The sequence below is a fragment of the Oncorhynchus nerka genome, linkage group LG18 (genome assembly GCF_034236695.1).
Source record: "Oncorhynchus nerka isolate Pitt River linkage group LG18, Oner_Uvic_2.0, whole genome shotgun sequence".
In the NCBI taxonomy this organism is placed as follows: Eukaryota; Metazoa; Chordata; class Actinopteri; order Salmoniformes; family Salmonidae; genus Oncorhynchus; species Oncorhynchus nerka.
This window is the reverse complement of record NC_088413.1, coordinates 36,346,911-36,371,590: the sequence shown is the minus strand read 5'-3', so window position 1 is coordinate 36,371,590 and position 24,680 is coordinate 36,346,911. Positions and strand designations below refer to the sequence as shown.

Below are 24,680 nucleotides of genomic sequence, written 5' to 3'. Positions count from 1 at the left end.
AGGTAATTAGGAGTCACCTCAGACTGGCCTGATCCTAGATCTGTTTGTGCTGCCTTGCCAACTCTAATTGTCATTGTGACACCAGCACAGAGAGATATGGGAACAGTCTAACCTCAGACAGAAATCGAGCTTGTCTCACTAGGGAATGCTCTCCCTGTCTGAGGCCTTCTCATTCATAAACCACAGACTGATTACATTGACTGCCTCTCCTTAAAGCCCAAGGGGGGGAATCAGTGGCTTATGTCACCTGATAAAAAGTACAGATAAATCCATAGATCATACACAGAGAAGCAAGCACACACACACACACACACACACACACACACACACACACACACACACACACACACACACACACACACACACACACACACACACACACACACACTTTTAAGTGAGTCATCATAACCGGTGACGAGGCAGGCAGTGTGTATGTGTGTGTGTACGTGTGTATGTGAGTGTACGTGTGTGCGTGTGTGACAGTGACAGTTTGGTGGGCTTAGTGAATCCCCGCAGTCTGAAATCAGCTTGCATAATTTAATCAGGAGGAGATGAGAGGCGATAGAGGAGACGATTGGACGATAGGACTAGACAAGATTATAGGTTTGATGGGGGCTCGAGCTGCACACTGTTAAAATAACCTTCAGCTTAAAGGGTTTATTGGCAAGGACGTCTCTTTCCACACAGTACTCCTGCTGGCTCCTGTTCCATTCCAATCCTCCATAAAAACAGAGTGAGAACATTAACCATATTTTCACTTTTACTCCAGATGCAAAACAAATAAAATGCCACTATGATGTTCAGGCAGTGTGAACCTAAAACAGGTGAACTGGAAGTGGGCTTTCAGTTTAAAAGTGCCACGTATGGTAGTTCTTGACACTGTTCCTCGTGACTATATAACTTCAAAACACACGAACAAATGTACATTCAAAGTAGTGGTTGATCCTTCAATAAAGGAATGTTACTGTCATGAATTAGTCATCGAATAGAGAATCAGACACCATTTACGACTCTAATCTCCTAAAATAGTGCCCTGTCATTGTCAGCAATATCCTCTCTCACTGTCCGCTTCCCAAATGGCACTCCATCCCCTTTATAGTGCACTACTTTTCACTCGGGCACATTTGGGACGCATACACTAAGTTGACTGTGCCTTTAAACAGCTTGGAAAATTCCCGAAAATTATGTCATGGCTTTAGAAGCTTCTGATAGCCTAATTGACATCATTTGAGTCAATTGGAGGTGTACCTGTGGATGTATTTCAAGGCCTACCTTCAAACTCAGTGGCTCTTTGCTTGACATCATGGGAAAATCAAAAGAAATCAGCCAAGACCTCAGAAAATAAATTGTAGACCTCCACAAATCTGCTTCATCCTTGGGAGCACATGTGGGACACACACACTTACACACACACACACACACACACACACACACACACACACACACACACACACACACACACACACACACACACACACACACACACACACACACACACACACACACGGGACTCCCACACACACTCATTCACACACACACACACTCATTCACATGTTAAACACATACAGACACACACACAGCCCGCTCTCTGGCTCGTCTGTCCACTCCCTCTTTCCCTGTTTCTCCATGTCGGTGTTCCTTCAATTCCAGTTCTCTCATTCACACTCTTTCTCCCTCACTCATGGCTTAACAAGGGCACAAGTGGAAACGTTGATCAAAGCTCAGTGAGGAATTGCACGGCCATGTGTGCCACTGATCCATTTCATGGATCTGGATTGGCTCCGCGCCAACAGTGTCAAGTCTGTCTGCAGTGCACACTATGAAATGTGAGGAAACTGTAGAGGTGAGAGCCGGATGGATGATGAATGTGTGTGCAACAGCTGCCGGTGGTAAGCCACCACTTCTCTTTCTGCTGATCTGAGTATTGAACATGCAGTACAATCCAATTCCGAATGGAGGAAAACATCACCTTCGAGCCAGGGCTCATTGAACTCCATTCAGCCGTTGAAGGGGACTTGACTTGCAGGCAGGAAAACAACTATAAATGACTTTATAGGTGGCATTTGCCATCCTGAAAAGAAACGTTCCCAAGACGATAGATAACAGAGCACTATTTTCTGAGGCGTAGTGATACACGTTGGAGATCGGCGAGGGTTGTATTGGGCCCACAGGCTTTCGGCGTGACCTGTTTACAAATGATGGAATCACGGCCCTTCCACAAGCCTCTACAGCCTATATGGTGTTCCGACACTGCGGAGGCGGAGGTGCTACCGCCCACGGACAATCAAAGCATTAATGTTGCGCGACTGTGAAGTAAACATCTCAGGATCGTTGCGTTCTCCAAAACCAGGGCCAGGGCACGAGCTTAATGGGTATCAATCAGAGGAATGTACGACTCTTTCCCTCTCTTACACAAGTGCACACAGTCATACGCACACACGTCTCCTTCTGCTTCTAATCCATCAAGAGAGAGAGGGAACGTCTGATCGCCCCATTACTCTGACCCGCCGAGCGCTTAACCACTGGGAAATTAGATTTCGGGATATCGGAAAGCCAAACGACAGTCTACGCTCGGTAAAACGTTCCCCAAAACTTTAGTGTGATTTAGAGGGTTTGTGTCTGCATATGATGAGTCATTGTACTTCAATTCCAAACACTTTAAAGTAAACCAAACACCAAAACAAAGCAATACAGTATTTCCTCGGATAGAAAAGTCAGCAGTCATGCTAGGCTTGGGTAAGTTTGTAATGGGGCCAATGATGTGTGTGTGAAATGGTTGGTCGGCAATAGAGTCAAGGCTACAACGACGGTAGTGCATTTCCGGTGTATTTCCTGTGTATTTCCTGTATATTTCCTGTATATTTCCTGTATATTTCCTGTATATTTCCTGGTTATTCCCTCCTGATTTCAAAAATATTTCAACAGGAAGTTGTATGTATAGAATCTGATTTGCATAGAACGGAGAGGGTTTTGACTAGACTGGCTTGGACAAATCCAGCACCACCCAAATGAGACGCAGGGGGAGGCGATAGAGTGTGCAAGAGCAAATGAAAAATATGTTGTTTTCACCTCTGGGCTTCAAACCCACTTTCAAATAACTCATATTAACTCTTTGCTGTTTTCTGTCTTTTGAAGGGCAGAGGAGGAAAATGCCACTTCGTTTCAAGGGGGCCAAAACAAACCATTAATTAGTGAACATTTTGGATGGGATGTTATTGGGTCTGGCCAGGGCAATGTGTTTCCCAAATGGCACCTTATTCCCTATATAGTGCACTATTTTTGACCAGGGACTGAACTGGGTTCCATTTGGGAAGCATCCTCTATCTTCTTGAAGGTGAAATTATACATCAGTTTGGTGTATTTTTATATAGGGACATGAAACTAAAACTGCGGTGGCACATGTTTCAGCTGAAGGGGCTAAGCCCCTTTTGCCCCCTTGTTTAGCCGGGCCTGCAAGCAGAGCTGTTTTTATCAAGACACAAATATCCTGTGCATCTTCATTTGGTGCATAGGCAGATATAGACAGCTTGGCTACATTGTAACCGCGAAGCGACCATGGTGTGCTTGCATATGGGGCTCAGCCATGACTGTCACTTTTGTAACTGAATGAAAACGATTGATCAATGTGATTTAACCGATTGAAGATGAGAAAATATATGGCAAAAATGCAGAATAGTGTAAAATGCCTGTAAACCGCTTGGAGGGGGGATTATTTCACAGATTTAATTATGTAGTATTAGGCCTACTGATTCATTTCACATATTTAATTATGTAATATTAGGCCTACTGATTCATTTCACATATTTAATTATGTAATATTAGGCCTACTGATTCATTTCACAGATTTAATTATGTAATATTAGGCCTACTGATTCATTTCACAGATTTAATTGTGTAATATTAGGCCTACTGATTCATTTCACAGATTTAATTATGTAATATTAGGCCTACTGATTCATTTCACAGATTGAATTATGTAATATTAGGCCTACTGATTAATTTCACAGATTTAATCATGTAATATTAGGCCTACTGATTAATTTCACAGATTTAATCATGTAATATTAGGCCTACTGATTAATTTTACAGATTTAATCATGTAATATTAGGCCTACTATTTCTCACTATCTACTTGCAAGCTCAATTCAGCAGTACATTTTAAACACAGGTTCTACCACAAACACCAGGGAGGTTTTCCAATGCCCTGCAAAGAGGTAGATGGGGCATACATTTAAAAGCAGACATTGAATAACCCTTTAAGCATGGTGAAGTTATTACTTACACTTTGGATGGTGTATTAATAGACCCAGTCACTACAAAGATACAGGCTTTCTTCCCAACTCAGTTGCTGGAGAGCAAGGAAACCGTTCAGGGATTACACCATGATGCCAATGGTGACTTTAAAACAGTTACAGAGTATAATGGCTGTGACTACGACATTGTAGTTACTCCTCAATACGAACCTAAATGACAGAGTGAAAAGAAAGAAGCCTGAACAGAATACAAATATTCCAAAACATGCATCCTGTTTGCAACGAGGCAATAAAGTAAAACTGCAAAAAATGTAATCGTTAAGAACAGGGGAGTTTTTCAGAAAAATAAATAAACGGAATATAGATAAGTACAGGCAAAATCATGGTTCAGTCTGCGTTCCACCAGACACTGGGAGATGAATTCACCTTACTGCAGGACAATAACCTAAAACACAACGGCAAATCTACATAGGAGTTGCTTACCAAGAAGACACTGAATGATCCTGAGTCGCAGAGTTAGAGATGTTACTTAAATCTACTTGAAAATCTATCGCAGGACCTGAAAATGGTTTTCTAGCAATGATCAACAACTATTTTGACAGAGTTCAAAGAATTTTGAAAATAATAACTGTTTCAGTATGATATGTTAGATAAAGGAATAATGACAGACACCAATGTCAGGTTCAATAGCCTTGTTTGTGCATTGTACAAATCCCTACAACTGGAGTCCGGGGAACAGTCCGGCTAGTCGATTACCTATCAACTAGACTCCGTAACATCATCCTTTTCAATAGAAAGTGCAAACATAAAGGCATAACATTACATTTTTAACAGTCAGGTCATAACAATAGAAAAAGCATTACATTTTCTTTTTTACTTCAGTTGTCATCTTACTTTTTTAATTTCAATTTAATTATTTAAGAACAAATATAGATTTTAATTAACCGAGTCCCTTGCTTACAGAGTAAGCCTGTCCGGTGGCTTGCACAGCCGACCCACCCGTGAGTAATTATTGGCTCTGACAGGGGTATGATTAGGGGCACGAGCTGGAGAGCTTGGTGGGGTAGAAGCCTCACCTTCAGTTGGCCCATGTCTCAATTCTGCACCCCTTACCCTTAGGCCTGGACTGTGATCCAGCTCATCTAGGTGAGTGTATGGCGTGTTCTGGTTTGTCTGCTCTGCTACGCGCAGATCCACCCGATTGCGACGATAGAGGGAGCCACCAACATCCACCAGGTAAGAACGTGGTGCAACTCTCTGCAGGCATGTGCCCAGCCTCCAAAGTCCTGTGTGGTGGCGGTTTCATCCTTATCGTTTCACCCACCTCCAGCTCTGGTAGGTCCCGAGCAGTCCGGTCGTAGAAGCACTTAGCGAGCTGCTTTCTGTGACGCAGTTTGTCCGTGACGCCAACCATGACGCAGGGCTCAAGTAGCTTGTTAGCTACGGGGATGGTAGTCTTCAGACGTCTGGAGAGAAGGCGTTGTGCTGGGCTGCTGTCCATGTTTTCAGTGGGTGTGTTCCTCCACTGTAAGATCGCTTTCCATGGGTCGTTGCTGTCGTGCAAGGCCCTGCTTAACAGGTTTTTTGCAATCTTGACAGCTGATTCTGCCTTGCCATTTGCTTTTGGGTGTCTTGGAGAGGAGGTCACGTGGTCAAACTCCCATTCTGAGGCGAAACGCTTGAACTGTGCAGTGAATTGTGGGCCATTGTCCGTGATTACCTTGTCAGGCTGACCTTGCCTTGCAAACTGCGCCTTGCAGCGCTTTATGACCATCTCTGCAGACAAGTCAGGGAGCAGTTCAATTTCCCAAAAGTCAGAGTAGTGATCAACGATGAGAAGATAGTCCTTTTGTCTGTGGCTGAATAAGTCCATGCTGACGATTTGCCAGGCCCTTGTGGGCAGTTCGTGTGACATCATGGTTTCCTTTTGCTGTTCATGAGCGTACTCGTTGCATGTGGTACAGTTGCTGACAAAGTCTTTAATTTCTGCTTGCATGTTTGGCCAGTATAATGTTTCACGAGCCTGGCGGTAGCATGCATCACCTCCAACGTGACTGGAGTGTATGCGGGTAAGCATCTCTGGATGTAGTGATTTGGGAATAATGACCTTCTGACCTCTGAACAAGACGCCATTTTGCACGCTGATCTCATCTCGAAAGGTCCAGTATTCTCTCACTGTGAAAGGTGTCTCCTCTTTCAGGTATGGCCAACCTGCGAGAGCCATGGACTTCAGTGACTGTAGGCGTTCGTCCTTGTCAGTGTGTTGCCTTATCTGGGTGAGGCGGTGATCTGTGACGTTTAAGTAGTCTGCCTGATTGATCTGTTGAACATCTTGTTGTTCCTGCTGTAGTGAACAGATGGCCTGCCGCTGATAGACAGTGCCTCTGCCTGTACATTGTGTTGTTGCCTTGCTCAGTGTGTCGCTGATGTACATCTCTGGTCCTGGCTTGTAAATGACCTTCAGGCTGTAGTTTTGCAGAGTCAGGAGCATGCTTTGAAGCCTCTTGGGCACGTTGAGGAGAGGTTTACTGAATATGGCAATGAGTGGTTTGTGGTCAGTTTCAGCGATGACCAGGTCTCGCCCATATAAGTAGTGATGGAATCGCTGGCAGGAGAAGACGATGCTGAGGCACTCTTTCTCAATTTGTGCATAGTTTTGTTCGTTGGGGGTGAGCGCTCTCGAGGCAAACGCAACGGGCTGGCCTTCCTGCATAAGGCAGCATCCAAGTCCCCTTTGGCTGGAGTTGCTCTGGATTGTGACAGGCTTCATGACATCGTAGTAGCGCAACACTGGCATGGACGAAGCCAGAGATGTCATCTCCTGCACTGCGGCCTCGTGCTTGGGTAGCCAGTGCCATGGTGTGTCTTTGTCCAGCAACCGGCGCAGAGGCTCGCAGACTGCTGATAGGTGTGGCATGAACTTTGCAAGATAGTTTGCAAAGCCGATGAGACGCTGTACTCCTTTTTCATCAGACGGGTTTGGCATGTCGAGGATCGCTCTGACCTTGTCTGGGTCCGGCTTCAGGCCTTTTGCCGAGAGAATGTGGCCATGGAAGTGGACGTCTTTCACCTTGAACTGCAGCTTCTTCAGGCCAAGGCGAAGCTTAACTGATCGGCAGCGCTCCATCAGTGCCAAGAGCTTCACATCGTGGTCGCGTACTGCTTCTTCGTCTGTGTCACCACAGCCTATGATCAGGACATCATCAGCGATGGGTTCAATGCCCTTGAGCCCAGCCAGTAACTCGTGCTGCTTACGTTGGTATATCTCAGGCGCCACTGAGACACCAAACGGGAGCTTGAGCCAGCGTTTCCGACCCCAGGGGGTCCAGAAGGTAGTCATGAGGCTGCTTTCTTCATCCAGCTTGCATTGAAGGAATGCATCTCGGGCATCCACCAAGGTGAAAATCCTGGCCTTGGGAAGCTTATAGAGGACATCCTCTAGTGTCGGCATGATGTAGTGGGATCGTTTCAGTGCTTGGTTCAGATGCTTTGGGTTGATGCAGACCCTCAGCTTCTCTGGTTTTTTCACTATGACCATATTGCTGATCCAGTCAGCTGGTTCAGTCACAGATGTCATGTGGCCATCGGCCTCATACTTGTCCAGCTGGGCCTTCACAGCCACTTTCATTGCAATGGGCACATTGCGAGGAGCACACTGGACTGGAGTGATGCTCTCATCCACTTCAAAGTGTACCTCCCCAGGCACAGATTCAACGGGCATGTTGAATACATCGTCATATCTGCTAAGTAGTTGTTCTTTGGACAGGGGTCCATGCTGGACATGATCCACAATGTGCAGGTCATTTGGTACAGTGAACTGCATCAGTCCCAGGCGTTCACATGTAGAGCCTGAGAGGAGAGGATGTTAACTGGTTTTTACAATCTCAAACTCCAGCTTGTGTTTGCGTCCCCGAATAACACATTCGGTCTCAAAGGTGCCCATACAGCTCATTAGCTTTCCTGAGTAGAGCTTTAGTCTAGTATCGCTGGGCAATAGATGTGTGTCAGGTGCCAGATTGATTTAGTCTTTGTAGCTCATTACGTTGCATGTAGCACCAGAATACAGTTGACATTGTTGTTGCTTGTTGTGTAATCGTAGTGTCACAAACCATTTCTTCCCTCTTGAGTGTACAGCCCCAATGGATTCATGCATGTAAATGTCACTTTCACTTTTCAGCTCTGAACATTGAGTGACATCATCAACACAGTGAATATTGCCCTCACTCACCCTTCTTTTGCTTTTGAGACACACTTTTGCAAAATGATTATTAGTTCCACAAGCTCTGCATGGTTTTCCGTAGGCAGGGCAGTGTTCTTTGCCACGTGTGTGTGTATTCCCACAGTATTTACATGCTACGGGGCTCTCTGTGTTCACCGTTCGTGGTGAATTGCTCTGCCTCGATTGGTTTAGTCTGAATGTCTGCCTAGCAACAGCGTGAACGGTATCAACGTCGGAGCATGGGGTTTGGATTTCCATTGCTCTCATTCTCATGTCAGTGACTTCAGCAGTGCGGCACATTTCAATGGCAGTTACTAATGTTAAGTCTCTCTCTCTCAGTAGACGCCGGCGTGTATCCTCATTTGCAATTCCCAGCACTATTTTGTCACGAATCAATTCATCTTTCAATCCCCCATATTCACAAGTGGCGGATTTCTCTCTCAAACGGGTTACAAAGTTGTGTACTGACTCACCCTCTTCCTGTTTACAGCTTCCGAAAACGAACCGCTCATAAATTACGTTTCTGGCGGGTTTGAAGTAATTCTCCAATGCATCCAATATAGCCTTTGCATCACACTGTTGTCGTGCTGTGAGGGTGAGATTGTGCCGGTAGATATGCCTGCATTCGCTGCCCATTAAACTCCTCAGAGTTGCAGCTTGTACCTCGTTGGGTTTCTCATGTAGACCGGTCGCCAGCGCATAGTCCTCGAATTCATCCCTGAAGTTGTCCCAATTAGTATTCCAGTCCCCTGTGAGAACCATGGGATTTGGTGGCGGAATGTTCGCTGCCATAGCAATGGAATATGAGATTTCTTTGCCTTCAGTCATCGACGTAGGTAGTGATGGTAGCTAGCCAGCAAACAACGAGTTGATCGGTGTTGGGACTAATGCTAACAGTAGGAAACGGCGTGTGTTCGCATATGGAACGTAACTGCGCCTATACTGTACTTAGCTACAAAAATAACAAACGTGTGTTTTCCGAGCCACTTCTGATACCATGTTTCAGTATGATATGTTAGATAAAGGAATAACGACAGACACCAATGTCAGGTTCAATAGCCTTGTTTGTGCATTGTACAAATCCCTACAACTGGAGTCCGGGGAACAGTCCGGCTAGTCGATTACCTATCAACTAGACTCCGTAACAATAACGGGCAAATCAAATCAAATCCAACTGTATTTGTCACACACGCCGAATACAACACGTGTAGGTAGACCTTACAGCTTCCAAGCCCTTAACCAACAATGCAGTTTTATGAAAAAATAAGTGTTCATACCATGGGGAAGCCATAGGAAAAGGAATGTTTTACTTAAACATTTAAAATAACAGTAACAGAGCAGCAGTAAAATAACAATAGCGAGGCTATATTTGTCAGATTAGGATAGAAAACACTTTAAAATTTCCAAAACGGTCAAAATATTGTCTGTGAGTATAACAGAACTGATATTGCAGGCAAAATCATGAGGAAAATCCAACCCAGAAGAGGCTTCTATTTTGAAAGCTCCATGTTCCATAGCCTGCCTTTGCTCCATTTAAAGGGATATCAACTAGATTCCTTTTCCTATGGCTTCCCCATGGTGTGAACAGTCTTTAGACATAGTTTCAGGCTTTTATTTTGAAAAATCAGCGCTAAAGATCACATTTTGTCATTGTATGGCTGGGTGCCAGCAGAGTTTTGCATGCGCAACAGCTTGGAGCAGCCATTTTCACTCTCTCCAATTGAAGAAGCTACAGTCCCGGTTGATATATTATTGATTATATATTGTAAAAACAACCTGAGGAATGATTATAAAAAACGTTTGACATGTTTCTACTAACATTACGGATACTATTTGGAATTTTCGTCTGCGATGTCGTGACCGCTCGAGCCTGTGGATTTCTGAACATAATGCGCCAACCAAATGGAGGTATTTTGGATATAAAAATAATCTTTATGGAACAAAAGGAACATTTATTGTGTAACTGGGAGTCTTGTGAGTGCAAACATCCGAAGATCATCAAAGGTAAGCAATTTAATTTATTGCTTTTCTGACTTTTTTTTGTCTACTGAGAGAGATGTCCTTACATAAACGCTTGGTATGCTTTCGCCGAAAAGCTTTATTGAAATCTGACATGCCAGGTGGATTAACAACAAGCTAAGCTGTGTTTTGCTATATTGCACTTGTGATTTCATGAAAATTAAATATTTTGAGTAATTTAATTTGAATTTGGCGCTTTGCAATTCAGCGGTGGTTGACGAAAATGATCCCGCTAACGGGATGGGTGCATCAAGAAGTTAAAGTGGCAGCTCTACCCTTTAGCTCAGTGCGGATGTTGCCTGTAATCCATGGCTTCTGGTTGGGGTATGTGTGTACAGTCACTGTGGGGATGACGTCATCAATGCACTTATTGATGAAGCCAGTGACTATGTGGGGTACTCCTCAATGCCATTGGATGAATCCCGGAACATATACCAGTCTTTGAGAGCAAAACAGTCCTGTAGTTTAGCATCTGCTTCATCTGACCACTTTTTTATTGACCGAGACACCGGTGCTTCCTGCTTTAGGTTTTGCTTGCTAATGTTGCATAATCTAGGTGTGATAAACTCTTAGAGACTTACCCAGAAAAATTCACAGCTGTAATCGCTGTCAAAGGTGATTCTAAAAAGTATTGACTCCAGGGTGTGAATACATATGTAAATTAGATACTTCTGTATATCATTTTCAATACATTTGCAAAGATTACATAATGGGGTATTGTGTGTAGATGGGGAGAGAAAAATATATATTTAATTCATTTTGAATTCAGGCTGTAACACAGTAAACTGTGGAATAAGTCAAGGGGTATGAATACTTGGACCAGAGTTTCCATTAGCCGGTAATTGCCAGCTTTTGGCCGATAAAATGTATTAAAAGCAGCTAAATAAAATTGCTCAGGGCTGCACATCATACAGTATATCCGTATTTCAACGCTTCAGTATCATTCTCTCACTCCTTTCCCACTGCCCAACATGCACACTGCTGAGGAGAGAGAGTGAGAGAGGAGCCTTGGGCCACTGTTTGCGAAGATGGAGGCCTTTTTCATCATAGTAAAACGAAAGTGAAAGAGTATGCCCATAGTAAAAAGCCTACAAGGGGAATGTCCTCCACATAAACAAGTTTCAATATTGTAGTGGACAAAGATGTGAAAAATGTTGGCGCGGCCAAATGCCGTGCAACTCACTATTCAGGTAGGATGCAATTTTGAGAAAAAAAAACATAGTAATAATATTTATCATAATTTATTTTATCAGTTATTACAGTATACCATTGTTATTATTGTTGGTGGATTTAGTGCTCAAATCTCCGACAGCTGAACCGTGAGGTGGACAATTATTATTTTAGGAAGTGAAAACGTATAAAACAATAGGCTACAGTGTGTAATTATACACATCAAAACACAAGGAAGAGTGGTTTTGTAATGTGTTAGGCTATAGGGCTGTTTTTAAGGACGAGTAAATGTGTCTCATTTAGACAATATCCCTTGTTTATTGATGCCGATGGCCGCGTGGGAGGACGACCTCATGGGTTACACACCCAACGCATATTTTTTTAGTGCAGGGTACTGGGCGGGGGGAGGCTATTGGGGACTATTTAACAGTCTGATGGTCTGCTCCAATAGAAGAGGAGGATAGTGCCAACTTCCTGAAGAAGGGCCCCCTGTCAAATGTAATGACAGTAAATAACTGAGTCATGGAAAAACCTGACAGGTATTCAAATGGAAAATGATATGTCTGCTTGGGTCCAGTGAGCCCTAAACGATGAAATTAAAGAATGCAAAAACTGTACTCTGAAGCAGATAGCCTGCTGTAAAATAGTACACTTACGCTATTCTGTACTGACATTTTACTCAGCATGGGAATCTAGCCTAATTCATTTCCAAGTTAAAAACATATCACAAGACTGATAAGCAGGGTCTGAGTTCAAACACAACACCTTCTCCTCCACAGCTTGATAGCTACCGCGGTAAATTGCCTACGATGAATGTACAAGAAAGCGAGATTGCTAAGTGTATGCTTGAAGAGTGACGCAATTTGCCTGACTCCAGACATTGTTTGTTGAGATTGAAGAGAGGAAAAGAAGGAGGGGAATTTTCATGCAGAGAAAGAGAGAGAGAGAGAGAGAGAGAGAGAGAGAGAGAGAGAGAGAGAGAGGGGGGGGGATCCCTGCCAATGCTAGTGCGGGGGGGAGATCCCTGCCAATGCTAGTGCTTTTTCATTGAGGGCCCCTGCTGGGACCCACCTGGGCAAGAGCCTTAGAAATACACCAGAGTCAGACTAAGCTTTCAGCCTGGCAGACTCCACACAACGCTGAGGGTTTTAACATGGGGCTAGGGTATGCGAGCGTGTGTGGAAGCGAGACAGTTAGAGCATGATAAAGCCAGGTTTACAGACGGACAAGGTGACTTAAGGCTCAGAGAGAGAAAATATCATTCAAAAGTAGGACTCTTTTTATGTTTGAAGGAAATAAAAGTACACACATGGGGGAATATTCAAGCTGGGATTCTCCCTTTAGTTCTCCAAGTTCTTCTGAAACATGAATGGGAAGAGCTCCAAAGGGGGTGGAAGGATGCAGCCGCCTTTCAAGCTCCTAATACATAATGTTACAGCAGTTTCGGATGGGAACCAGAATACACACTGGGCTCTGGAGAGCTTGCTGTCACATTCCATGGACTGTATACACCAGAAGAGTACAAGTATGGTGTCCCTGTGAGTACATCGGGCTCTCTTCATCTTGCCGTCCCATTTAATGGATTCATATATCTCTAAACACAAGAGTACAACATGGTATGGTGTCCCAGTGCAGACATACCTTGCTTGCGGACGTCCTCCACGGCGAGGATGAGCTCCTCCTTGAGATCGTGGCTGTTCTTGGCGATCTGCTCGCCCTTCTCCAGGAAGTTCTGCGTGGCCTGCTCCACGGACAGGGCCAGCACGTGGGCCTTCTTGGAGCGCCCCTTCTTCTTACTGCTGGGCCCTTTGTTGCTGGTGTTCACCAGGGTGGTCACCTGACGGACGGAGAGGGAGAGGGTTAGGACGGGTACTGATGCTGTTATGTAGGACGAACGAAACTTGGTTCTTTATAAAAAAAATGGCTACAACTTTGTTATCAGCTACAACTCTGACCTCCTCACGTTCGTGAGCTAGCATAACCACACATTTTATCCAAGGTACGGTGGCTCCCGTAGCCCACCTACGGTGAGTCAAAAGGAACAAAACAACAGATGCCCGAAAGGGTCGAGGGACTGAAAACAGTATGGATAACTAATGCTTGTGTTATCGTTACACAGCGCTCTTGTACAGCGGCTGCTAGTTCATTGACCTGTGGGATACGCTGCTGATTGATCCACCAATTGAAAAGCACGACACGTCTTACACAGTAATCTAAGCAGACCATAAAGGAGGAGGACACATCGAAGGCTCTCCTGGAGCAAGAAACGTTGAAAGACGTCTCGTACAGTTTGAATGCATTTCATCGCCTTTCCATCCAGCTAGAACACGTCTCCATAAGCACTTCAGGAGGCACGCCGTCACAAGGCATTGACAAAGTGTGCTAGAGTGTGCCGGAAAGGAGACATGCCTTAAAAAAAACAGAGACTCCTGTGTCTTTGAGCAGCATGACAATTAAATGATGTTCCCCTTGTTCCCTGCTACAGTGTGTAGGGGACATTTAAGGATGCACGCAAATAATTCCAGCATGTTAGATGGGTGATAAAACAGCCCAATTGTGTGAGCGATAAAAAGTCATATCGTTAAGTAATAAAATTAGTCCCAAATGTCACCCCGTAGTCCCTATACGACTGGAACGCACTGCAAAAAATCACTGAAGCTGGAGACTCATATCTCCCTCGCTAGCTTTAAGCACCAGCTGTCAGAGCAGCTCAGGGATCACTGCACCTGTACATAGCTCATCTGTAAATAGCCAATCTATCTGCCTACCTCATCCCCATACTGTTATTTATTTTATTTGTTTAGCTCCTTTGCACCCCAGTATCTCTACTTGCCCACTCATCTTCTGCACATCTATCACTCCAGTGTTTAATTGCTATATCGTAATTACCTCGTCACTATGGCCTATTTTCTTTTGCCTTAACCTCCCTTATCCTACCTCATTTGCACACACTGTATATAGACTTTTTCTATTGTGTTATTGACTGTATGTTTGTTTATCCCATGTGTAACTCTGTGTTGTTGTTTTTGTTGCACTGCTTTGCTTTTGTCACACCCTGACCATAGTTTGCTTTGTATGTTTCTATGTTTTGGTTGGTCAGGGTGTGATCTGAGTGGACATTCTATGTTGGATGTCTTGTTTGTCTATTTCTATGTCTGGCCTGATATGGTTCTCAATCAGAGGCAGGTGTTAGTCATTGTCTCTGATTGGAAACCATATTTAGGTAGCCTGGGTTTCACTGTGTGTTTGTGGGTGATTGTTCCTGTCTCTGTGTTTTGCACCAGATAGGACTGTTTTAGGTTTTCGCACGTTTGTTGTTTTGTTAGTTCATTCGTGTATAGTTTCTTTATTAAAGTACAATGAATAACAACCACGCTGCATTTTGGTCCGCCTCTACTTCACCTAAAGAAAACCGTTACAGCTTTATCTTGGCCAGGTCGCAGTTGTAAATGAGAACTTGTTCTCAACTAGCCTACCTGGTTAAATAAAGGTGACATATATATATATATTTTTTTTTTAAATATCTAGTGCTCTACTTTGACCTGTTTGGTAAAAACGAAAAACTTATTGGACAGATTCAGGCAGTACCTCTCTGTTCTTGTGAAACTGGGTAGTCAATTAGAAACACCAGACTTGGTTTTAATGGTTCCCCAACATCATTGGATGTTGGTTCTCAAACTTTTACTCTACCAGTAAAGCCTGTTTGGAGTGAGACACAGAGTATTCAACAGAAAAGGCATCCTGAAGCACTAAACGTGCCCAGCTAAAGCACTAGAGGGTGAGGAAGTGAGCCATGTGCTGCCGTCTGGGGCCTGCTTTGCCAAAACCTGCTTGCGGGTAAATCGAGGAGCAGGACTGCAAATCAAATTGGACCCTCAAGTTTGGCTCCAGGCAAGCATGAGGAGCGTGTACAAGCGTACACGCATTCATTCGAGTCAACGCTACCACAAGTCCACTGAGAGGGGTTGTGGGGGTGTTTCTAGCTTCCGGGTTCTGCCTTTTGGTTTCGGTAATGGAGCCACGTCGCACAATTACCGCGCCGAAATGGAGGCGAAATGAGCTGAGCTTCCCACACAGGGCGAGAGACAAGCTAACAGCCATCCAAGGAAACAGCTGTTGGGTCTCCCTACGCGTTAGCTAGCTTCTCATTCGCTCTGAGAGTGTAGTGGGGCTCGCTGTGGTTAAGCTGGGCCTGGCTTTGCCTCAGGACAACACTGCATATCATTTTCAGCTGCCAAATACTAGGAGTAAGAGACATGCTTTCAGGTTGGATTCATGCACCGCAAACAAACTAGGGAAACTAGGTGTCAAAACTGCCCGCATTTCAGCAATAAAGCCGCTGCTTTCAGTCTTTCAGTCATTGAAATGCTGAAGTTAGAGTCCTACAGGCCAGTTAACCTTTTACCAGTTTGATAGGATGGAACTGGAGAAATGAAAAAACACTTAAATGTATGGTGTGGATGCAAGAACTGACCATCCATGAGATCAAAATGATCCCAGATTGCCCCTTTGCCCCTGAAGTTAGAAGCCTACAGGCCAGTTCACTTTTTACCCGTTTGAAGACAAAGTCTGGCAGACAAAGTAACAAGCAGGAATTATCAGCCTCTTAATAAGTCCTAAAGTGAGCCATTTACTCGAAGACAATTTAAAAAAAATTATTTGAGTAATTTTACAGTAAAAGTAATTTAGACAGTATTTGACAGTATTTGACAAGCATGAGGCTACATTTAAATCACCCAGCCCGGAGCAAAGGCAAGCCAACCCGAGCAAACCCGGGACTCCGAAGAGAGCCTCAGCCGACATGATTAATTATTGGCTCCCTGCAAATGATTCATGAAGCTCCATTAAAGGAGTCCGTTGCCTGTTGAGAAATGGAGTCAAAGCAGAACACAAATGGCCCTTGTGGCGGCGGCCTCGGTCTCTCTCTCTGCCAGTGTCATTGAGGAAGGAAGTATTCAGAATGGAGTCCAGTCGGGGTAGAAGGGAGGTACAGATAGAGGGAACAGGCAAGACACTACCGTCATTCATATTTTAGAGGTGTCTGTCACTTCCTGTCAACTGGGTGGGGACACAAGCACGCAGGGGGCGCACACACACACACACACACACACACACACACACACACACACACATACACATACTTATACACACACACACATACACATACTTATACACACACTACCGATCATCGCATCCTATGTGGACGTCATTGTGTTTCCTATGTGTATCATCATCATTCAGCTTTATTCATCAAGGTGAGTAACTGAAAGCAAACTCTCATGTCATCTGTACTGAATGATCTGATTGCTTCTTGATCCCGTCATGGTAATTTCATTAGGCCTATTGTTATGTCCTGCTCTGTTTGTGAATACAATACAAACTGACAGCCAGATGGAGTTGGTTCATTATGTAGTAAGCAACATATTTCTGTTTCAAGACATGCTGCTTAGAATTGAATACTTTATTGCTACTTACAGTATGTTTTTGTTTGTTTGTTTGTTTTTTTTTTACAAATCGCTAGGATCCGTTTCTCAATACTTAGGTCACTTTTTCAAAAGTCGTCCCACAGTGAGCACGACAGCAGTCTACGTGGGCGAAAGTGTGGATCATTTTTCATTGCTTTGGCACAAAATGCTTTCAAATTGCTACATCTTTCAAATTTCATGAATTCTTTTTTCACTCAGACGCAACCACCACCAAAACTCTATGAACCTACAGGCCAATTTGCAGATGTTTACATGCTCTTTTCAGAACTGTTCAACTTAAGTTCAAAACCTAACATAACACAACATTGAATAAGACAGCAATTTGCTACATTTCTACAGTAATAAAGCGTTGAAATACATTACAAATCTAAAAAATGAAATACTATCAAAACAATTAGACAGCTGATTCCCATTGTAGCTGAAACACCTACCCAGGTGTTAGTCTTTCAGTTGCATTACCGTCTATACAAACGGGGACATCTTAGGAATAATGCTGTACTGTGATGTGAACATGGACCCAGCCAGAGATAGAGAAGTGGCTGACAGAGGATAGAAGAGTGGCTGGGAGGAGGGAGAGGAGTACGTACGCGTGGCATCCCCAGCCGCGCCCTCAGAGCATGCGCAGACCAGCTGGCCGGTGTGTTTACGGACATATTCAATCAATCCCTATACCAGTCTGCTGTTCCCACATGCTTCAAGAGGGCCACCATTGTTCCTGTTCCCAAGAAAGCTAAGGTAACTGAGCTAAACGACTACCGCCCCGTAGCACTCACTTCCGTCATCATGAAGTGCTTTGAGAGACTAGTCAAGGACCATATCACCTCCACCCTACCTGACACCCTAGACCCACTCCAATTTGCTTACCGGCCAAATAGGTCCACAGACGATGCAATCTCAACCACACTGCACACTGCCCTAACCCACCTGGACAAGAGGAATACCTATGTGAGAATGCTGTTCATCGACTACAGCTCGGCATTCAACACCATAGTACCCTCCAAGCTCGTCATCAAGCTCGAGACCCTGGGTCTCGACCCCGCCCTGTGCAACTGGGTACTGGACTTCCTGACGGGCCGCCCCCAGGTGGTGAGGGTAGGCAACAACATCTCCTCCCGCTGATCCTCAACACGGGGCCCCACAAGGGTGCGTTCTGAGCCCTCTCCTGTACTCCCTGTTCACCCACGACTGCGTGGCCACGCACGCCTCCAACTCAATCATCAAGTTTGCGGACGACACAACAGTGGTAGGCTTGATTACCAACAACGACGAGACGGCCTACAGGGAGGAGGTGAGGGCCCTCGGAGTGTGGTGTCAGGAAAATAACCTCACACTCAACGTCAACAAAACTAAGGAGATGATTGTGGACTTCAGGAAACAGCAGAGGAACACCCCCTATCCACATCGATGGAACAGTAGTGGAGAGGGTAGCAAGTTTTAAGTTCCTCGGCATACACATCACAGACAAACTGAATTGGTCCACTCACACTGACAGCGTCGTGAAGAAGGCGCAGCAGCGCCTCTTCAACCTCAGGAGGCTGAAGAAATTCGGCTTGTCACCAAAAGCACTCACAAACTTCTACAGATGCACAATCGAGAGCATCCTGGCGGGCTGTATCACCGCCTGGTACGGCAACTGCTCCGCCCTCAACCGTAAGGCTCTCCAGAGGGTAGTGAGGTCTGCACAACGCATCACCGGGGCAAACTACCTGCCCTCCAGGACACCTACACCACCCGATGTTACAGGAAGGCCATAAAGATCATCAAGGACATCAACCACCCGAACCACTGCTTGTTCACCCCGCTATCATCCAGAAGGCGAGGTCAGTACAGGTGCATCAAAGCTGGGACTGAGAGACTGAAAAACAGCTTCTATCTCAAGGCTATCAGACTGTTAAACAGCCACCATTGAGTGGCTGCTGCCAACACACTGTCATTGACACTGACCCAACTCCAGCCACTTTAATAATGGGAATTGATGGGAAATGATGTAAATATATCACTAGCCACTTTAAACAATGCTACCTTATATAATGTTACTTACCCTACATTATTCATCTCATATGCATACGTATATACTGTACTCTACATCATCGACTGCATCCTTATGTAATACATGTATCACTAGCCACTTTAACTATGCCACTTTGTTTACTTTGTCTACATACTCATCTCATATGTATATACTGTACTCGATACCATCTACTGTATGCTGCTCTGTACCATCACTCACTCATATATCCTTATGTACATATTCTTTATCCCCTTACACTGTGTATAAGACAGTAGTTTTAGAATTGTTAGTTAGATTACTTGTTGGTTATCACTGCATTGTCGGAACTAGAAGCACAAGCATTTCGCTACACTCGCATTAACATCTGCTAACCATGTGTATGTGACAAATACAATTTGATTTGATTTGATTTGATTTGGTGGAAGAAGACTGAGAGGAAGATCAAGAGCTGTAGTCTCAGGTGAGATTAGGGCCACTATAATTGATGGTGTAATAAATCATGAGCTATCGATGAGAGAGGCTGGTCTGAGAGTGCAGCCAAATCTACAACAGTGGCATCTATTGTGAGACATTTTTGGCAAAACAACCAGGTAGGATGTGCATTCTGCAAGGGGCATCTGACTGAACCGCACATCACAGAAGAAAATGGAGCAAAGCCTCCGAAACCCACTTGTGTGTAATCGTTTTTGTATTTCTGCTTAGGACCCCAACGCTTACCTCCCACAGGCGGGAGAGGTACGATTTTCACTGCTGTGCAGGAAACTGCAATCGTTAAATGATCAACAGAAACAATGGCCTAAAACTCACAGAGATTCGGGACTGAGTGGTTTGCAGCCCATCCCAGGATGGTGTCACTTTTCCTCTCACTATACTCTCCATTCCTCAACCCCATAGAGGAATTGTTTTCCTCATAGAGGTGGAAGGTTTATGACCACCATCCACATGATCAAAATGTCCCTCCTGGACGTAATGAATGCTGGATGCCTGGACATATCTGCAGGAGATTGCCAGGGATGGACCAGGCGAGAATATTCTTTCCTAGGTGTATTGCCCAAGATGACATAAGATGTGATGTGGATGAGAACCTGTGGCCAGATGCAGAAGACAGGGTTGACTAGCGTTGCTACTGTATCTGCATCGGTAGATGGTGTATATACAAATGATTGTATTTTGGAATCACTCAATGCCAAAAAAAAGGACATAAAACATATTGAAGCATATTGAATCATGTCTGATTCATTCCCGTAACATATACTGCAGTGAATTCTAAACAAGTAGAGAGGTGTCATTCTTGTTTTGTGAAGACATTTTACAAAAGAAAACATTGTGTAGTGCGACCGCTTTTTTAGGTCATTGTTTTAAGATTGACAACGTCTGCTTGTTGGATGAATACCTTTGCTAGTGTTATGGAAGAAAGAGTTGATTTGAGACATGTATGAAGTGTTTTGGTAGTTTTAGTGCATTTCGGGTTTGTGAAATGAACTGCCGTGCCAAGCTGAAAGTTGGTTAGGAGAACTGTGTGAAGAGTTTTGAAAAAGTGACTTAAGTATCGAGAAATGTGTCCTAGCGATTGTAGAAAACTGTAAATGTATCGTAGAGCACTGGGGAGATATCTCAGATGACAGCAGGAGCAGTTCTACCCTGTCATTACAGACAACGGCACACACACGCTCACAAAGTCGCACACACACACACACACACACACACACACACACACACACACACACACACACACACCTAACAGAATGACTCAGTGTGTGACTGCAGTAGTACCCTGCCATTGTCTGTGGGGAACACGTTGCAGTGTAAATGATGAAAGGAACACTGTGAACTCCGGAGGGGGTACCGAACCAAAGAACCTAACATCAGTCAAGAACCTAATGCACACACACACACACACACAGAGAATTTACAATAACATCAATCACACACACACACACATAACCTGTATAGTCAGCCCCGGCGAGGTTCACTTAGCAAGAGAATGGCGAGCGTCAACTTGACAAATACACAGTGAAGGTTTGTGAGGGAAGCTACAGTATTTTAAGAGAGCGAGTAGCATCTTAATCTGAAAGTACAGATGTAGGATCTTATTTTGACCTGTATTGTCGCAGCAATATAATTCTGCAGCAACAGGACTTGACCGTTTAGTCCATAAATGTTGCTTGATCGGTGGTTAGGCTATTAGCTGGTCAAAACGAGGGCGACATGAATCGTGGAACACTGTTAAGAGTTTTTTCAATCGCTAACGTGCATTGGTCAAAATTGAAGTCACATTGTCAAAACTCTCCACAGTCAGCGAAACAGAAGTGTATGTGGACCAAACTGTGAATCGTTATTTCATTGATTTCACACAAAATGCATACAATATATTTGCAGCACGTTTCCAAAACTGTTAAAAACACATTCAAAACAGAATGATGGCAAATGTCGTGCATTTCTACAGTAACCGTATTGAAACAAATAAAAAATATCAGCAGAATATTTAATCATTCCAAACACAGTTTCAACTGAAAGCCTACCCAAGTGTCCTGTTTCCAGTCTCGTTGCCAAACAGACAAAAGAGGACGGCTTCGGAATGATTTCGTTTGGAAACATGGATCAAGGAAGGCAGGTTGGTGGGGAAAGAAGAGTGGCAGGGAGAGGGAGACAGGTTGGTGGGGAATGAAGAGTGGCAGGGAGAGGGAGACAGGTTGGTGGGGAAAGAAGAGTGGCAGGGAGAGGGAGACAGGTTGGTGGGGAAAGAAGAGTGGCAGGGAGAGGGAGACAGGTTGGTGGGGAAAGAAGTGGCATTGTTGACATGGTCATTGTCCTTAGCGGATTCCGATTTCCATTGTTGACATGGTCATTGTCCTTAGCGGATTCCGACTTCCATTGTTGACATGGTCATTGTCCTTAGCGGATTCCGATTTCCATTGTTGACATGGTCATTGTCCTTAGCGGATTCCGACTTCCATTGTTGACATGGTCATTGTCCTTAGCGGATTCCGACTTCCATTGTTGACATGGTCATTGTCCTTAGCGGATTCCGACTTCCATTGTTGACATGGTCATTGTCCTTAGCGGATTCCGACTTCCATTGTTGACATGGTCATTGGCAACAACGCAATAAAACTGCGGGAAGTTCGGGACAGAGTGCTGGCAGACAATATCACTTTTGGGAATGTGACTACGGTCAGCACAACGACAATTGCCAGAGTCCTAGAGAAACCTCAAATAAGGAGGAAGCAGTTGTGCACTGCACCCTTTGAGAGAAACGGTGAACGTGTGAAAGAACTCCGGTATCAATATGTCCAGGTAAGATGTCTGTTCAATAACCAAACAGGCTACATACACAGCTATGGATAATGTAAAGTACTGCAAAACCAGGCAAACTGAACACACATTCATCTTTGTGGATGAAGCTGAATTCAACCTGGCAAAAACACGCCGCAGGGGAAGAAATGTGATTGGACAGAGAGCAACCGTGGATGTCCCAGGCCAGAGAGGAGCTAACATCACAATGTCTGCAGCACTTTCCAATGATGGTTTGCTGCTACACAAACCACTCATTGGCCCATAAAATACAGAGGCTAATTTATTTTCCGGATGACCTGCATAATCGACTTGTGCCAGCGGAGATGAGAGGGGCAATAAACTCCCCTACCGTCGTTGTTGTGTGGGATAATGTGGCATTTCACCACTCTGCTGCAGTCACAGACTGGTTTACTACACATCCCAGGATGTCAGTACTATTCCTGCCTCCATACTCTCCCTTCCTAAACGCAATAGAGGAGTTTTTCTCTGCGTGGAGGTGGAAGGTTTATGACCTTACTGGATGCCATAAATGCGGGATGTGGAGACGCTTCTCCTGAAGACTTCCAGGGTTGAATTAGACATTCCAGAAGATACTTTCCAAGATGCATCCCCAGAGAAGACATAAGATGTGATGTTGATGAGAGCCTGTGGCACAAATGCACCAGAGGGAGAACTAGAATCCGCACAGTACTGTACAATATGAGTGTTATACTATACATGTTGATGAGAACTAGAACCCTCAAGGTACTGTACAGTATGAGTGTTATACTATACATGTTGATGAGAACTAGAACCCTCACAGTACTGTACAGTATGAGTGTTATACTATACATGTTGATGAGAACTAGAACCATCACAGTACTGTACAGTATGAGTGTTATACTAGACATGTTGATGAGAACTAGAACCCTCACAGTACTGTACAGTATGAGTGTTATACTAGACATGTTGATGAGAACTAGAACCCTCACAGTACTGTACAGTATGAGTGTTATACTATACATGTTGATGAGAACTAGAACCCTCACAGTACTGTACAGTATGAGTGTTATACTAGACATGTTGATGAGAACTAGAACCCTCACAGAACTGTACAATATGAGTGTTATATTATACATGTTGATGAGAACTAGAACCCTCAAGGTACTGTACAGTATGAGTGTTATACTATACATGTTGATGAGAACTAGAACCCTCACAGTACTGTACAGTATGAGTGTTATACTAGACATGTTGATGAGAACTAGAACCCTCAAGGTACTGTACAGTATGAGTGTTATACTATACATGTTGATGAGAACTAGAACCCTCACAGTACTGTACAGTATGAGTGTTATACTATACATGTTAATGAGAACTAGAACCCTCACAGTACTGTACAGTATAAGTGTTATACTAGACATGTTGATGAGAACTAGAACCCTCAAGGTACTGTACAGTATGAGTGTTATACTAGACATGTTGATGAGAACTAGAACCCTCAAGGTACTGTACAGTATGAGTGTTATACTAGACATGTTGATGAGAACTAGAACCCTCACAGTACTGTACAGTATGAGTGTTATACTATACATGTTGATGAGAACTAGAACCCTCAAGGTACTGTACAGTATAAGTGTTGTAGAAAAGGCCTATGGAGTTGGTGGAATACTCCTTTAATTCATTGCCATTTACTCAGCTGGGCCAGGGGCGCTTTAATTAGGTCAGGTGGAAATGTCCGACAGATCTCAACTCCATAAAAGGAGGAAATTGCCATCGCCTGATCTCGCTGCTTTCTCTTCCTTAACTCCATCTCATTCAGAAGTTCTGTGCGTCCATGAATCCACGTAAGTCCACCGACTCTGTTACCTTTCATGTTACCTTTCTGAATTATCTGTGGCGATCGGGAGAGTGGGCCATTCAGTTATTGTTTATAGTTATCACCGCGGAGCGCGGCTTGGAGCGCAGCTTCAAACATATTGTGTAATGTGAATTGTCAAAGATCACGGCCCTACGGATGCTCATAGGCCAATTATACAATCGATATGGTTCATGTGTATTGAAATTATTTATATGTACACATGAAGACAATTGGAAGCGTGAAAGGAGAAACGTCATTGTTTGCTAACTGATTGACTTTGATCATGGGGATTATAGATTGTATAACCATTCACTGTTTGTATTCTCATGATTTATGATAAATAGTTACGAGCCTAAATGACTCACGGATGATTACTATTGACTTC

At 44.1% G+C, this 24,680-nt stretch overlaps 1 protein-coding gene across 1 annotated transcript in view; it reads right to left on the bottom strand.

Annotated features, from left to right (window-relative positions):
• Positions 1 to 24,680, bottom strand: part of LOC115145827 (catenin alpha-2) — a 694,158-nt gene that overhangs the window by 541,693 nt on the left and 127,785 nt on the right. The window contains 1 exon segment of the mRNA XM_029687379.2: positions 13,303 to 13,498. Coding sequence (XP_029543239.2) covers positions 13,303 to 13,498 — 196 coding nt within the window.